This window comes from Equus quagga, chromosome 6, assembly GCF_021613505.1.
Source record: "Equus quagga isolate Etosha38 chromosome 6, UCLA_HA_Equagga_1.0, whole genome shotgun sequence".
Taxonomy (NCBI): domain Eukaryota; kingdom Metazoa; phylum Chordata; class Mammalia; order Perissodactyla; family Equidae; genus Equus; species Equus quagga.
In genome coordinates, this window is record NC_060272.1 from 87,043,470 (window position 1) to 87,060,069 (window position 16,600).

At 39.2% G+C, this 16,600-nt stretch overlaps 1 protein-coding gene across 4 annotated transcripts in view; it reads right to left on the reverse strand.

Moving 5' to 3' along the window:
* Positions 1–16,600, reverse strand: part of NAA35 (N-alpha-acetyltransferase 35, NatC auxiliary subunit) — a 103,887-nt gene that overhangs the window by 12,908 nt on the left and 74,379 nt on the right. For all 4 annotated transcript variants that reach the window (XM_046663920.1, XM_046663922.1, XM_046663923.1 and 1 more), the window contains exon 14: positions 15,171–15,277. In XM_046663920.1, coding sequence (XP_046519876.1) covers positions 15,171–15,277 — 107 coding nt within the window. The remainder of the gene's footprint in view (positions 1–15,170; positions 15,278–16,600) is intronic.

Consider the following 16,600-nt stretch of genomic DNA (forward strand, 5'->3'; position numbering starts at 1 on the left):
TTCTTGAGTAAAGCCTTCCTAAGCAATCTGGGAGGATCTTCTACCTGCCCGGCCCTGGAGCAAACACAAGGGCAGAATGGATGGGAAGATTTTTTTTCTATCCTTGAGGCAGGAGGACAGCAGCCTTTGCACCTAAGGAGATGGGAAGCAGCAGAGACTTCCTCCTGGCGCACTGACAGGAGCTGACAACACGCTCCTCCTAAGTGTTTGCCATAACTGAGCAATCTGACCAGAGCCTCAGAGACACACAGAGCCATGATCATGCAAGAGAGAGTCACAATGCATGCAGCAGCCAGGAGAAAAAAATGCGGAACACCCAGAACAAATGGTGGTGAGAGAGAAGCACCGGAAGGTTTGTTACAACTTTAACTCCAAAGTGAGAAAATTACTTAAGGAGACTAAAATAAAGCAATAATAAAAAAAAAAAACGTTTCTGGATCTGAAAATTATGATTTCAAATTTAGAAATTCAGATGAGAAATGCTCACTAGTAGCCTTGAAGAGCAAAAGGAGGAATATTCTTACAGTAAAAATAAGAGATAAATGTCATGAGGAACAGGGAGAAGGACCAACCAAAAAAAAAGACAAAAGTGAGGCAATTAACTAATAAGAATATAGGGAAAATGATCTGATTTGGAAGACCTGAGGCTTTAATGACAGAGTTCCAGATAGGACTAGTTGAAAATCACACATGAACATTCTTGTAAAACTCTTAACTTCCTAAAACAAGGAGAAACTCTAAAATCCTCCAGGAGAAAGTGTCAAATCACTTACAAAGGAAAAGAAGAATCAGTTATCTGTAACATGGAATTTTAAAAACGGTGGAGTAACATTTACAGGATACCACGCAATGACCTATGCTATACACACAGTCAATTTTCGGTATTTTTGATAGTTCTGTTCCAGAAAGCTGCCACGGACACTTAATTAGTGAACACTGAAACTGCAGCTGGGAAGTACAGGGTTAGGTTCCTGCCAGCCTCTGGTCACAACATTTCCATCACCTGGTCAATACATAACCTTGTTTTATGTGTATTTCTGTTTAGAGACACCATATATAATATCTATTGTTGATTCATTAGCATTCAACTCACACCCGATAAAGCTTACCTAACACACATATTCTCCCTGTGCTAGGGAACACTTCTTGTGCTAACACTAGACAGTCCATCTCTACAGTTAGAGGCTGTTTTAAACTACAAAATCACCAATAAAAAGCACAAAAACGTGGCATCTGGATAGGGTTGTTTCTAGTACAAGGGCTGAAACAACAAGGCAGAGAGTTGCCTTGTGTGACCCTCAGCGTTGAGCATCTCACATTTTTTGTGGCTTTGCATACATCCATAAAAACAGCAAGAGCAGAGCAAGGGATTTGAGGGTTACAAATACACTTTAGCGAGTAGGCAAATTTGCAAATACAGAATCTGCACATAATGAGGACCAACAGTCGTTAAATCTAAATGGATAATAATGAGTGACAATGTGTAACCTAAGTGGTGAAGGAGGAGTGTTAAACAGAAAAGGCAAAATGCAAACTAAGAGGATGTAGACGCTATTTCACATACACCAGACCATCAAAAATTAAAAAGTCTGATAATGCTAAAGCCTAGACTATGGATAAACAGGAATCCTTACACACTGTTAGCTGGCATACAAACTGGTTCAATTATTTTGGAAAGCAATTTGGCAAAACTATTAAACTTGAAGACGCACATGCCCTATGATCAGCAATGAAGTCTATTTCTAAGTATATAGTCTGTGTGCACAAGGAGATAAATTCAAAGATGTTCACTACATGACTGATTTCAACAGCGATAAATCAGAAACAATTTAAATGTCCAATTGCAGAAAACCGGCAAAATAAACTACAGTGGATTTTATTGAATAAAATAAGTTTGCATGGATCAACTTGGTGAATTTCAAAATCCTAATGTTGAATGAAAAAAGGTTGGAAAAGGATGTATACTATGTGACAATATTTATGTGAAATTTAAAAAAAACTAATGTATTGTATATGGACACACATATTTGGGTAAAGTGTATTAGCATTCACAAGAGTGATACACATAAACTGCAATGTAGTAGTCATTTCTAGGACCAGATTAAGAGGAAAGGATGGGTGAGGAGGATTTGAAATTGTAGCCAGTAGTTCTCAAAATGTGGCCTAAATTCTCCTGGTGGTGGTGAGAGGGTCTCCTTGAGACACTCTCAGGGAAGAACATAAGGTCAAAAGTATTTTCATAATAATATTAAGGTGTTATTTGCTTTTTGCACTCATTCTCTCACAAGTGTACAGTTGGAATTTCCAGAGGCCACATGGCATGTAATATTACAACAGACTGAAAGCAGAAGCAGGTTAAAGTAATCCAGCAGTCACCTATTAAGACAGACATGAAAAAGATCTGCAAAAATGTAAAATAATGCCACTTTGCTCACTAATTTTTCTTAAAAACATACAGGTATTTTCCATAAAAATGTTATTTATGTTAAAATGTAATGGGTTTACTGTTATTTTTTAAAGAACAAATATTTTTAAAGTACTGTTTTAATTTCTAAAATAGCAGTTATTAATACATAGGACCTATATAAACAAAAGCTATTTGGGTCCTTAATATCTTTTAAGAATGTAAAAGGGCCCTAAGACAAAAAACTTTGAGAATTGCTGGTTTAGACTGATCTCTAATAATGAAATTCGTTATAATTAGCTGCTCCTTGATCCCTAAGCTCAGCCCTACTCTGGGACCTATCAGTTGTTGTTGACTGCCAGGAAGCTCCACCCCCTGATTTTGCATGGCTCACTCCCTCAGTTCACTCACAAGTGTCACCACTTCCAAGAGGCTGTCCATAACTATCACAACTAAGAGAACCATCAATCCCTTTATCCTACTTTCTCTTTCTATGTAGTACTTATCATGACCTGACACTATGTATTTGTCTACTGTTTAGTCTCTCCTATTGCAAGATAAGCTCTTTGTCAACAGATGTGCCCTTCTCTTCTCTAGAACTCAGAAAGGCGCCTGACCATAGCAAGTACTAATTTATTATATTTATTAAATAAGGGAGTTAATAAAACTTATTCTCATTAATATATATTCAGTATTTATAAAATTTCATTAATTCTCTTATCAGCAGGAGAATTTACAAAAATGAAATTAATAAAAATCTTGCTTGAAATGGATACTAGTACAGGTGCCTAACAGTTTATACATCTGAATATATTTAATATATTTAATCATAAAAATTTTAAAATAATTGTAATTGTCTCTATTTGCAGATGACATATTATGTGTAGAAAACCCTAAGGATTCCACCAAAAAACTGTTAGAACTAATAAACAAATTCAGTAAAGTTGCAGTATACAAAATCAATACACAAAAACCTATTGCATTTCTATACACTAACAATGAATTACTAGAAGGAGAAATTAACAATCCTATTTACAATACCATCGAAAATAATAAAATACCTAGAAATAAACTTAAGTAAGGTGAAGGATCTGTACTCAGAAAACTATGAGACATTGTCGAAAGAAACTGAAGAAGACACAGATAAATAGAAAGACACTCCATGCTCATGAACTGGAAGAATACTGCTAAAATGTCCATACTACCCAAAGCAATCTACAGATTCAATTCAACTCTTATCAAAATTCAATTAGCATTTCTCAGATAAATAGAAAAAAAAATCCTAAAATTTATAGGGAACCACAAAAGACCTCCAATAGCCAAAGCAATTTTGAGAAAGAAGAACAAAGCTAGGGGTTATCACATTTCCTGATTTCAAACTATACTACAAAGCTATACAAAACAATATGGTACTGGCATAAAAACAGACACATAGATCAATGGAACAGAATAGAAAGCCCAGATAAAAACCCATGCATATATGGTCAATTAATTTTCAACAAAGGAGACAAAAAAAATAATAATGGGGAAAGGATAGTCTCTTCAATAAATGATGCAGGAAAATCTGGACAGCCACATGTAAAAGAATGAAACTGGACCCTTATCTTACAGCATACACAAAAATTAACTCAAAATGGATTAAAGACTTGAACCTAAAACTTGAAACAATACAATTCCTAGAATAAAACACAGGGAGCAAGCTCCCTGACACTGGTGTTGGCAATGATTTTTTGGACTTGACAACAAAAGCAAACAAACAAAAAAATACAAGTGGGACTACATCAAACTAAAAAGCTTCTCCTCAGCAAAAGAAACCATCAATAAAATGAAAAGGCAACCTACGGAATGGGAGAAAATATTTGCAAGCCACAAATCTGATAAGGGGCTAACCAGAGAAGAGTTAAGAAAATGCTGAACAAGGATGGTGCAGGAGGACACGACTTAACAGAGAGTAAAACTTAAGACAAAGCCTTGACAACAATACAAAAAAATGTTACCATTGGGACTGAAAGAAATCCCAATACCTAAGGAATTTTTAAGTAAAATAAAGATGGTGTTTTAATCCAACGGGAAATGAGTTTATCCTATAAGTGGTGATCACACAACCAGCTATCTATCTAGAATGAAATCAAGTTGAATTTCTCTCTTTATACCATTTATAGGAAAAGAATTCAGAAGGACTAAAATCTTAAATGTACAGAATAAAACCAGAAAAATCTTTGGAAGAAGATTTAAATGACTAAAGGCACAACTCACGGGCTGGGGAAAATTACTTACCTCAAACAAGAAAACTAAAAGTTATACGGGACAAAAAAAAAGAAAACAGCAAAAACTATTATATAGAAAGCAAAAATTTTAATGTGGTAAAAGAAAGATTAAGGAAAAAAATATGTGCAATGCCCATCACAGATAGGATTACTCTCTCACAATGTACAAGGAGTTCTTACAAATTTTTCAAAAAATAAGTAAATCACTTAATAAAAGTCAATGGGCAAAGGATATAAATAAGCAATTCACAAAAATTCTAGGGGCCAGCCCGGTGGTGCAGCGGTTAAGCGCGTATGTTCTGCTTTGGTGGCCTGGGATTCACCAGTTCGGATCCTGGGTGCAGACATGGCACCGCATGACAAGCCATGGTGTGGTAAGCGTCCCATATATAAAGTTGAGGAAGATGGGCATGGATGATAGCTCAGGGCCAGTCTTCCTTAGCAAAAAGAGGAGGTTTGGCAGCAGTTAGCTCAGGGCTAATCTTCCTCAAAAAAAAAAAAAAAAACTTCTAAAGGTCCAATAAATATTCTATTAAGTGCTCAAATTAAAATAACAATGAGATAGCACTTCCCACTCAACTCAACACACTGGAAAAAATTAAAAGTAACGCCTACTGCTGGTCAGGGGCCAGGGAAAGCATACTCTCCTACATTGCTAGTAGAAAGAGAAATTATTATAATCTTTTAGAATGCAATCTGGAAATGTGAGAATTAAAACTAGACATGCCCCTCCATCCAGTAACACCACTCCGTAGAATACACTCATCTTATGAAATACAATCATGTGCTGCATAACAACATTTCAGTCAATGACAGACTGCGCATATGACAGTGGTCCCATAAGATCAGTACCATATGGCCTAGAAGTGAAGTAGACTCTACCATCTAGGTTTGTATGAGTACTGTAGAGGAGGAAGAAATTTCACTCTACCCTTCTAGGTTTTTCTGGCTAGTCTAAGAATTAAATTGACATGAGACAGATCGATAGGAGAAAAACAAAAGTTTAATAACACATTTACATGGGAGAAACCCAGAAAAACCGAATGACTCGGCCCAAACTGTCAAAGCCCTCACTTTAAATATCATCCTCAGCCAAAGACAAAAGGTGCTGGGGGTGGGGAGAGTCAGGGACTTTAAAGGGAAGGCAGGCAACTCACAGGTAGGTGAAAAGGAGCAAATGTTGGAAAACAAGTGTTTGGCCACACAGAAACAGAAGAACACAGAGGGAGGCCCAACAGTCTTTTCAAGGTTCCTCCCTGTCTGCCACCTTGTTCATGTTACGCCAAGGTGATAGCTCACTTCCTGAGACAGGTTTTTTCCTTTATTGTTTTAGGCAGTTAAGGTGGAAGTAACAATAACAACTTTGAGTCTTTGTTTCTTAAAAAACAATCAGCCTAAAATAACCCTCATGTTACAGAGACACATTTTGGGGTGGTAAATTTTGTTCCTCTTCAGTACACTCTATGATGTTTGCACAAGACTAACAACACATTTCTCAGACCATATCTCTGTCATTAAGTGACGCAGGACTGTATTTGGCAGCCATTAGAAAGAATTAATTAGATCTCCATCAGGTAATTCAAGACAAAGTCATGATGTATCTTTGAGTGGAAAAAAGATAAAGAATTTTTTTAATAAAAAATAAATTTTTAGGGAGAAGATCCAAGATGGCGCCGTGAGTAGTCCTCTTTGTCTCTCCCCCTTCGAGTCTACAATTATTTGGACACTTATCGCTTGACAAAGGATACCCAGACAGCATCTCAGGACGTCTGAGAGACCCACGCGACTATACATCGGAAGGCGGATGGACTTTCCTCTGGGAGGATGTGGAAATAGGTGAAAACTCTCCGACCCCGATGAGCAGCCTAGTACCCGCAAGCGGCTTTCTTCCAACGGACGCCCCCAGAGGATCTACACAAATCTAGGGCAGAAGCGAGCACACAACAGAGGAGCGACGGTGGAAACAGGTGACCAGAACCCTACCTAAACCCCCCGCAATTACTCCTAAACGCAGAGGGAAACTTTGGAGTTGCACACCTGAGCCCGCGGGGAGAGTCTCTCCCCGCCATTGGCGGGGAGTCTCCGCCGGGTGTTCGCGGCGCCCGGAGGGTCCCAGAGAGAGTCGCTGAGGGTACGGAGGTCTCCCAGCTGCCGTTGCCCGCCCCATGGAACTAGGGATTGCTGGAGATCTCGGAGAGGACCGGGGCTGGGGGAAGTTTCAAAGGCCGGCTCTGCGACCCGGACGGGAAGCGCCGGAGTTCCGCCCGGGCAGCAGACAAAACTCTCTGTCTGCCATTAGCAGAGGGGCCACGCCGAGCAATCACGGCTCCGGGAGAGGCCCGGAGAGAATCCCAGAGGGCGGGGCGACCCCCAGCTGCCATTGCCTGCCCCGTGGGACTAGGGATTGCCGGAGATCTCGGAGAGGACCGGGGCTAGGGGACGTTTCAAAGGCCGGCTCTGCGACCCAGACGGGAAGCGCCGGAGTTCCGCCCGGGCAGCAGACAAAACTCTCTGTCTGCCATTAGCAGAGGGGCCACGCCGAGCATTCACAGCTCCGGGAGAGACCCGGAGAGAATCCCAGAGGGCGGGGCGACCCCCAGCTGCCGTTGCCCGCCCCATGGGTCTAGGGATAGCCGGAGATCTCGGAGAGGACTGGGGCTGGAGGGAGTTCCAGAGACCCAGCTTCGTAGCCTAGGGGGAAACCCTACAGGCTCACAGAAGCCTTAGGGAAAGCCTCTGCACAGCACCAGTAGAAGGCACCCAGCCACCAGCCACAAGGCTGGAAGACCCCAGGGCAAAAGCAGCATAGCTAGGTGAACTAACCACAGACTGTAGAAGATGCCAATAGCTCTCCTACGACCCATAGAGGACAAGTGAGATTTTGTGGGCGCCGACAGCAACAGAGCGACAAATATAAGTGATCCCACCCCTGGCCGCTGGAAAAGCCCATAACACCGTTGCAGACCCCAAGGAGAGAGCACATCTAGCTGGGCTGCAACAGTAGGCACCTGCAGCCTAAAGCCCCCCTGTGACAGCCCCCACAGCAGAGGAGGGAATCCAAAGGGCCACTGTGGCTACGAGGAGGGGCCCAGGCCCAGTTAGCAACTGCGGACAGGGTTCCTGGTTGGTGCAGTATAAACAGCTGCTCCCGCACCGCAGCAGCTGAAACAAGTGAAAGGAGCAACTAAACTCTATCTCCATGCAGAGGCACAAATCAACAACATCAAGCAATATGAAAAAATACATTAAATCTCCAGAACAGAAAGAAAGTAACAAATACACAGAAAACAATCCCAAAGAAAATGAGATATATAACCTAAATGATGATGACTTCAAAACAGCCATCATTAAAATTCTCAATGAGTTAAGAGAGAGTTCTGACCGTCAACTCAACGAGTTCAGGAGCTATGTCACAAAAGAGTTTGATACGATAAAGAAGAACCAAACAGAAATATTGGAAATGAAGAACACAATAGAGGAGATTAAGAAAAATCTAGATGCTCTGAACAGTAGGGCTGATAATATGGAGAAAAGAATTAGCAATTTGGAAGATGGCAATATAGAATTGCTGCAGGCAGAGGAGGAGAGAGAAGCAAGACTAAAAAGAAATGAAGAAACTCTCCGAGAATTAGCAGACACAATTAGGAGATGCAACGTAAGGATTATAGGTATACCAGAGGGAGAAGAGAAGGAGAAAGGGGCAGAAAGCCTATTCAAAGAAATAATGGCTGAGAACTTCCCAAATCTGGTGAGGGAGATGGATCTTCAGGTGACAGAAGCCAACAGATCTCCAAACTTTATCAATGCAAGAAGACCAACTCCACGCCATATAGTAGTGAAGCTAGCAAAAGTCAACGACAAGGAGAAAATACTAAGGACAGCCAAGCAAAAGAAACTAACCTACAAAGGAACCCCCATCAGGCTATCAGCAGATTTCTCAGCAGAAACTTTACAGGCTAGAAGAGAGTGGAATGATATATTCAAAAATCTGAAGGACAAAAATCTACAGCCGAGAATTCTCTACCCAGCGAAAATATCCTTCAAATACGATGGAGAAATAAAAACTTTCGCAGATAGACAAAAATTAAGGGAGTTCATTGCCACAAAACCTCCTCTTCAGGAAATCCTCAGGAAAACCCTCATTCCTGAAAAATCCAAAAAAGGAAAGGGGCTACAAAACCAAGAGCAGAGGAGATAAGTAGAAGGACAACAACAGAGAGTAGCAGCTCTACATCAGAACAGATTAAACCATGGGACGAGAAACAAAGGAAACTGAAGAAAAGCGGAAAACAAGACACAAAATGGTAGTGGTAGGCCCCCACATCTCAATAATCACTCTAAATGTAAATGGATTGAACTCCCCAATCAAAAGACATACAGTGGCAGGATGGATCAAAGAACAAGATACAACAATATGCTGCCTCCAGGAAACACACCTCAGCCCCAAAGACAAACACAGACTCAGAGTGAAGGGATGGAGAACAATACTCCAAGCTAATAATGAACAAAAGAAAGCAGGTGTCGCTATACTAATATCAGACAAGGTAGATTTCAAAGCAAAACAGATAAAGAAAGATAAAGAGGGACAGTATATAATGATAAAAGGGACTCTCCACCAAGAAGACATAACACTTATAAATATATACGCACCCAAAACAGGAGCACCAAAATTTGTAAAGCAACTCTTAATAGAACTAAAAGAAGACATCAACAACAATACAATAATACTAGGGGACCTCAACACACCATTAACACCAATGGACAGAACATCCAGACAGAAAATCAACAAGGACATAATAGAATTAAATGAAAAATTAGACCAGATAGACTTAATAGATATATATAGAACACTTCATCCAAAAACAGCAGGTTACACATTCTTCTCAAGTGCACATGGAACATTCTCAAGGATTGACCATATTTTGGGAAACAAAGCAAACATCAATAAATACAAGACAGCTGAAATAATATCAAGCATCTTTTCTGATCATAATGCTATTAAACTAGAAATCAACTACAAGAAAAAAGCAGAGAAAGGTGCAAAAATGTGGAGACTAAACAACACGCTTCTCAACAAACAATGGATCATTGAAGAAATTAAAGAAGAAATCAAATTTTATCTGGAGACTAATGAAAATGAGAACACGACATACCAAAACATTTGGGATGCAGCAAAAGCAGTCCTAAGAGGGAAATTCATCGCAATACAGGCCCACTTCACTAAACAAGAAAAAGCTCACATAAGCAACCTCAAACGACACCTAACAGAACTAGAAAAAGAAGAACCAACAAAGCCCAGAGTCAGTAGAAGGAGGGAAATAATAAAAATAAGAGCAGAAATAAACGATAGTGAAACAAAAAAGACAATACAAAGGATCAATGAAACAAAGAGTTGGTTCTTTGAAAGAATTAACAAAATTGACAAACCCCTAGCCAGACTCACCAAGAAAAGAAGAGAGAAATCGCAAATTAATAAAATTAGGAATGAGAGAGGAGAAATCACAACAGATACCAATGAAATACAAGAGATCATAAGAGAATACTATGAAAAACTATATGCCAACAAATTGGACAACCTGGAAGAAATGGACAACTTCCTAGACTCCTACAATCTCCCCAAACTGAATCAGGAAGAAATGGAGAATCTGAATAGGCCAATCACAAGTAAGGAAATAGAAACGGTAATCAAAAACCTCCCCAAAAATAAGAGTCCAGGACCAGACAGCTTCTCTGGAGAATTCTACCAAACATTCAAAGAAGACTTAATACCTATTCTACTCAAACTGTTCCAGAAAATTGAGAACGATGGAGAACTCCCTAACACATTCTATGAAGCCAACATCACCCTGATCCCCAAACCTGACAAGGACAACACAAAGAAGGAGAACTACAGGCCGATATCACTGATGAACATAGATGCAAAAATCCTCAACAAAATTTTGGCAAACCGATTACAGCAATACATCGAAAAGATTATACACCATGATCAAGTGGGATTTATACCAGGGACACAGGGATGGTTCAACATCCGCAAGTCAATCAACGTGATACACTACATCAACAAAATGAAAAACAAAAACCACATGATCCTCTCAATAGATGCAGAGAAAGCATTCGACAAGATCCAACACCCATTTATGATAAAAACCCTCAGTAAAATGGGTATAGAAGGAAAGTACCTCAACATAATAAAGGCCATATATGATAGACCCACAGCCAACATCATACTCAATGGACAAAAACTGAAAGCCATCCCTCTGAGGACAGGAACAAGACAAGGGTGCCCACTTTCACCACTCCTATTCAACATAATACTGGAGGTGCTGGCCAGAGCAATTCGGCAGGAAAAAGAAATAAAAGGAATCCAAATAGGTAACAAAGAAGTAAAACTCTCGTTGTTTGCAGACGACATGATCTTATATATAGAAAACCCCAAAGAATCCACAGAAAAACTATTAGAAATAATCAACAACTACAGCAAAGTAGCAGGGTATAAAATTAACGTGCATAAATCAGTAGCATTTCTATACACTAACAATGAACTAACAGAAAAAGAACTCAAGAACTCAATCCCATTCACAATCACAACGAAAAGAATAAAATACCTTGGGATAAACTTAACCAAGGAAGTGAAGGATCTATACAATGAAAACTACAAGACTTCTTGAAAGAAATTGACGATGACATAAAGAGATGGAAAGACATTCCTTGCACATGGATTGGAAGAATAAACATAGTTAAAATGTCCATACTACCTAAAGCAATATACAGATTCAATGCTATCCGAATCAGAATCCCAAGAACATTCTTCACAGATATTGAACAAACAATCCTAAAATTCATATGGGGCAACAAAAGACCACGAATTGCTAAAGCAATCCTGAGCAAGAAAAACAAAGCCGGCGGAATCACAATCCCCGATTTCAAAACATACTACAAAGCTACAGTGATCAAAACAGCATGGTACTGGTACAAAAACAGGTCCACAGATCAATGGAACAGAATTGAAAGCCCAGAGATAAAACCACACATCTATGGACAGCTCATCTTCGACAAAGGAGCAGAGGGCCTACAATGGAGAAAAGAAAGTCTCTTCAACAAATGGTGCTGGGAAAACTGGACAGCCACATGCAAAAGATTGAAAATTGACCAGTCTTTTTCACCACACACCAAAATAAACTCAAAATGGATCAAAGACCTAAAGATTAGGCCTGAGACAATAAGTCTTTTGGAAGAGAATATAGGCAGTACACTCTTTGACATCAGTTTCAAAAGAATCTTTTCGGACACTGTAACTCCTCAGTTGAGGGAAACAATAGAAAGAATAAACAAATGGGACTTCATCAGACTAAAGAGCTTCTTCAAGGCAAGGGAAAACAGGATTGAAACAAAAAAACAGCTCACTAATTGGGAAAAAATATTCACAAGCCACTTATCCGACAAAGGGTTAATCTCCATAATATACAAAGAACTCACACGGCTTAACCACAAAAAAAAGAACAACCCGATCAAAAAATGGGCAGAGGACATGAACAGACATTTCTCAAAAGAAGATATGAATATGGCCAATAGACACATGAAAAGATGTTCATCATCGCTAATCATCAGGGAAATGCAAATCAAAACTACACTAAGATATCACCTTACACCCGTTAGATTGGCAAAAACATCCAAAACCAAGAGTGACAAATGTTGGAGAGGTTGTGGAGAAAAAGGAACCCTCATACACTGTTGGTGGGAATGCAAACTGTTACAACCACTATGGAAAACAGTATGGAGATTTCTCAAAAAGTTAAAAATAGAAATACCCTATGACCCAGCCATCCCATTACTGGGTATCTATCCTAAGAACCTGATATTAGAAATCTCAAGAGTCCGTTGCACCCCTATGTTCATCGCAGCATTATTTACAATAGCCAAGACGTGGAACCAGCCTACATGCCCAGAAGCTGATGATTGGATAAAGAAGATGTGGTATATATACACAATGGAATACTACTCAGCCATAAAAAAAGACAAAATTGGCCCATTCACAACAACGTGGATGGACCTCGAGGGTATTATGTTAGGCGAAATAAGCCAGTCAGAGAAAGACGAACTCTATATGACTCCACTCATAGGTGGAATTTAGTATATTGATATGGAGATCTGATCGGTGGTTACCAGGGAAAAGGGGGGGTGGGGGGAGGGCACAGAGGGGGAAGTGGTGCACCCACAACATGACTAACAAAAATGTACAACTGAAATCTCACAAGGTTGTAATCTATCATAACATTAATAAAAAATAAATAAATAAATAAATAAATAAATAAATAAATTTTTAAATTTAAAAGAAATCCACAAAAAATAATTAAAAGTTCAAAACAAAAAGAGCCTGTTTAATGTGATCCCATTTATATAAAGTCATATATATTATCCCTATATACAAAGATATCTATGGTGATTGTCATCAAAATGTAGTTATCTCAAAGCTAAGGTTTCAGATGATTTTTACTATCTTTCACAATTTTTCTGCATTGTTTAAATTTGAAGTGTGACCGTGTATTACTTACATAATCAGCTTCTGGGTTTTTTTTTAAGCAACTTAGTTACCTTCTTTTCCCTTTCCTTCCCCTATTGAATCAGTTGTCACTTCCTATTAATTTTACTACTAAAATGTTTCTCTTTTCTATTCCCAGAGTTGAATCCTTCCTCATCTCTCACTGGTACTACTGAATCAGCCTAACTAAGCACTTTGCCTCCATTATCACTACCAGTTTGCATCCTATTAACAAACACATGTTCTACAATGCCAATTCCCTCCTAAAAACTCGAGCAGTTCCTCACTGATCATAAAATAAAGACCAAACCTTACCAAAGCATTCAAGACTCTCTTGAGTCTCATCTCAAACGATTTTAACCGTCCAGCTCCCATCTGTTTATTCACTCATTCAACAAAGATTTACTGTGTGCCAGACAATGTTCTAGCACCTACACTACATCAGTGAACAAAGTAGCCAAAACTATGCGCCCTCGACCTCAGGGAGGTTATATCCTAATGTGGGAGAGGGGAGAGAAATAGAAAATAAATATAGTGAAGAATTACATAGTATACAGAGACACAATGAAGAAGCAAATTACACAGTATGTAAGAAGCTAATTGTTATAGGAGAGAGAAACGGACTGCTGGCTGGTTGGGGGTCGGCCGAGGTGGGCGAAAAGTTTACACTTTTCAAATAGACTGAGCAGGGTAACCCTCACTGAGGTGACGTTAAACAGACTTGAAGGCGGTAAGGGGGTCAGCCCTGGGGAGTTTTGAGGAAAATGCCCTTAGCCCCCAATCCTGTGTAAAGGCCACAGGGTGAGACAGAACCTGTATGTTCCAAGAACAGCAAAGAGGCCACTATGGCTGAAGCAGAGTAGGTGAGAGGAGAGCAGTAAGAGATGAGGTTATAGAGGTACCAGGACAGGGGTCTAGACTAGAGCATATGTGGCTTTGTAGGCTCAATTATAAGGACTTCCGCTTTTATCATGAAGGAGAAGGGAAATGTAACCAACACTGAGGATGCCTAGGAATTTACAGCCTCCCACGGGCAGTCCTTAACTGACAGGTGTGTGGGTAAATTCTCAAGCTCCCTTGTCCCTGACTAGGACAACTCTGAGGCATAATACACTGTTTCCAGAGCTCCCTGACAGGACTGAACCAGAGGAACTTTCCATGGAGCACACGTTTGCGTGGCTTTCTCCTTCCCATGTCCCACTTACTCACAACCCTGTTTGGTGTTTCCTGGGAACACTTTCTAAATTACATTTAGATGAATCTTTGTCTCAGACTTTGCTTGTGGAGAACCCAACCTAAGAGAGGAAGCTACCAGAGGTTTATGTGAGATGTGGCATGATTTATTCAACAAACTGAATGCTGAACCACTAACTGTTCTGAAAATAATTTCATATACTCATGTCTTCACACATGCTAGTTTCTTTCCTAAGAAATAATGACTCCTTTCTTCCCTCCCCATTGGAAAAGCTCTGCTCATTTTCCAAAATGCAGACTCAAATGATGATTCTTTCTGCATGAAATCCTTTCCAGCCTCTTATGGCATGTTTGCAGGGCAGTGCCTCTACCAAAACGAATTTAAGGATCAATTATCTGCATTTTCTATTTCTATCTAGACTTGGATCATTGAGAAGAGACTTTACCTTGTTTTCTATATTTATTTCCCAAAGTGTCTACCTAACACAGTGCTTTGGACACAATAAGGGTCAATACAACTTACCCAATGTCTGATAACTCCTTGTAACTTTTCCTTCTCATATCAGACCTAATGTCAAGGTCAGAAAACCTTAGTTTAAATCTAAAAAATATGCGGCAGCAATTAATTTTAACATGATTGGGTCTTTTGTTTGTTTATATGGAGACTTGATTCCAACGGCTTTTATGCCTTGGCTATAAAGAAGGAGCATGGGGAACCTGGGCTTTTAAGAAACACACACGCTATAAACTGTCTTACGATACTCACTTTGGGGAGAGCACCGGAGGACTGACAAAAGACCGAAGTGCATCTTTCACCATGTCTTGCATGAGATGGGTTCCAAAGACCTTTTTGTTATCCACTAGGAAAGTGGTCTTAAAAGAAATGTTATATATTAGTACATTATCACGATCTTGACATATTGTACATATAGCTGTCATTACTGTGACATGAACATACTTCTTATAAATACCACAGAATACAAAAGAGACTAAAAAACTTAAAAGCTGGAAAATTTTTATAAGCCACTGCCTCCACAAAGGGTACTACTTACTAATCCCTATTTAAGTGTATTCTGACGCAGGCTAAAAAAATATGTGCAGGAAAAAATCTCTCAAGAGTAGTAATATCGAACCAGTCAAACGGAATGACTGAATATGTCAAATGAGCCAATTTATAAGAAACGGCTTCAAAAATTACGAGATATTAAATGGCTATAAATATTAAGCTAGTCAATCATCTTTAGTTCTAATGAACACTTTAGAACACAATCTTTCTGAAATTGTAAAAAATTATATTTAAAATAATTATTAAATTTAAGAATAATACATTATTATTTAATGATAATTTACATCTAACTTTCTCCCTTTAACAACCTCAGTGTATTTTAATATTTACTATACTACACCTTACTTGATTTCCTAACACATTTGGATTGTTTCCAGTTTTGGGTGAACATGAACCAAACAGCTATAAACATCTGCATACAAGTTTCCAAGAGATTATCTGATTCCACTTCTCTTAGGTTAACAAGTGGGAGTGGGATTTGTAGATTTAGTTTTCTAAGAATCTGCCAAATTGTTTTCCAAAGTAGCTGTAGTACTTCATATTTCCACCAGTAATGCACCCTCACCAGCACTTGATATTGTCAGTTCTTTCTTTTCTTTCTTTTTTAAGATATTCTTAAAGATGGAGGTGATATTTCATTGTGGTTTTAACTTGCATCTCCCTAAGACTAATGATGTTGAATATCATTTCATATGGAAATCTTCAAATTTTTTGCTCATTTAAATAATTGTTTTCTTACTGTTATGTTTACAGAATTCTTTATATGTTCCAGATACAAGCCATTTGTCAGACATGACTCGCAAATATTTTCTCCCACTCTGCAGTATCATTTCCTTTTCCTAACAGTGTCTTCTACAAAATTACATTTTTTTTTTAAAGATTGGCACCTGAGTTAACATCTGTTGCCAATGCTTTTTTCTTCTTCTTCTTCTTCTCCCCAAAGCCCCCCATTACATAGTTGTATATTATAGCTGCAAATCCTTCTGGTTGTGCTACGTGGGACACCGCCTCAGCATGGCCTGATGAGTGGTGCCATGTCCAAGCGTAGGATCGGAACAGGCAAAACCTTGGGCCACCTGCAGCGGAGCACGCGAACTTAACCACTCGGCCACGGGGCCAGCCCCAGAATT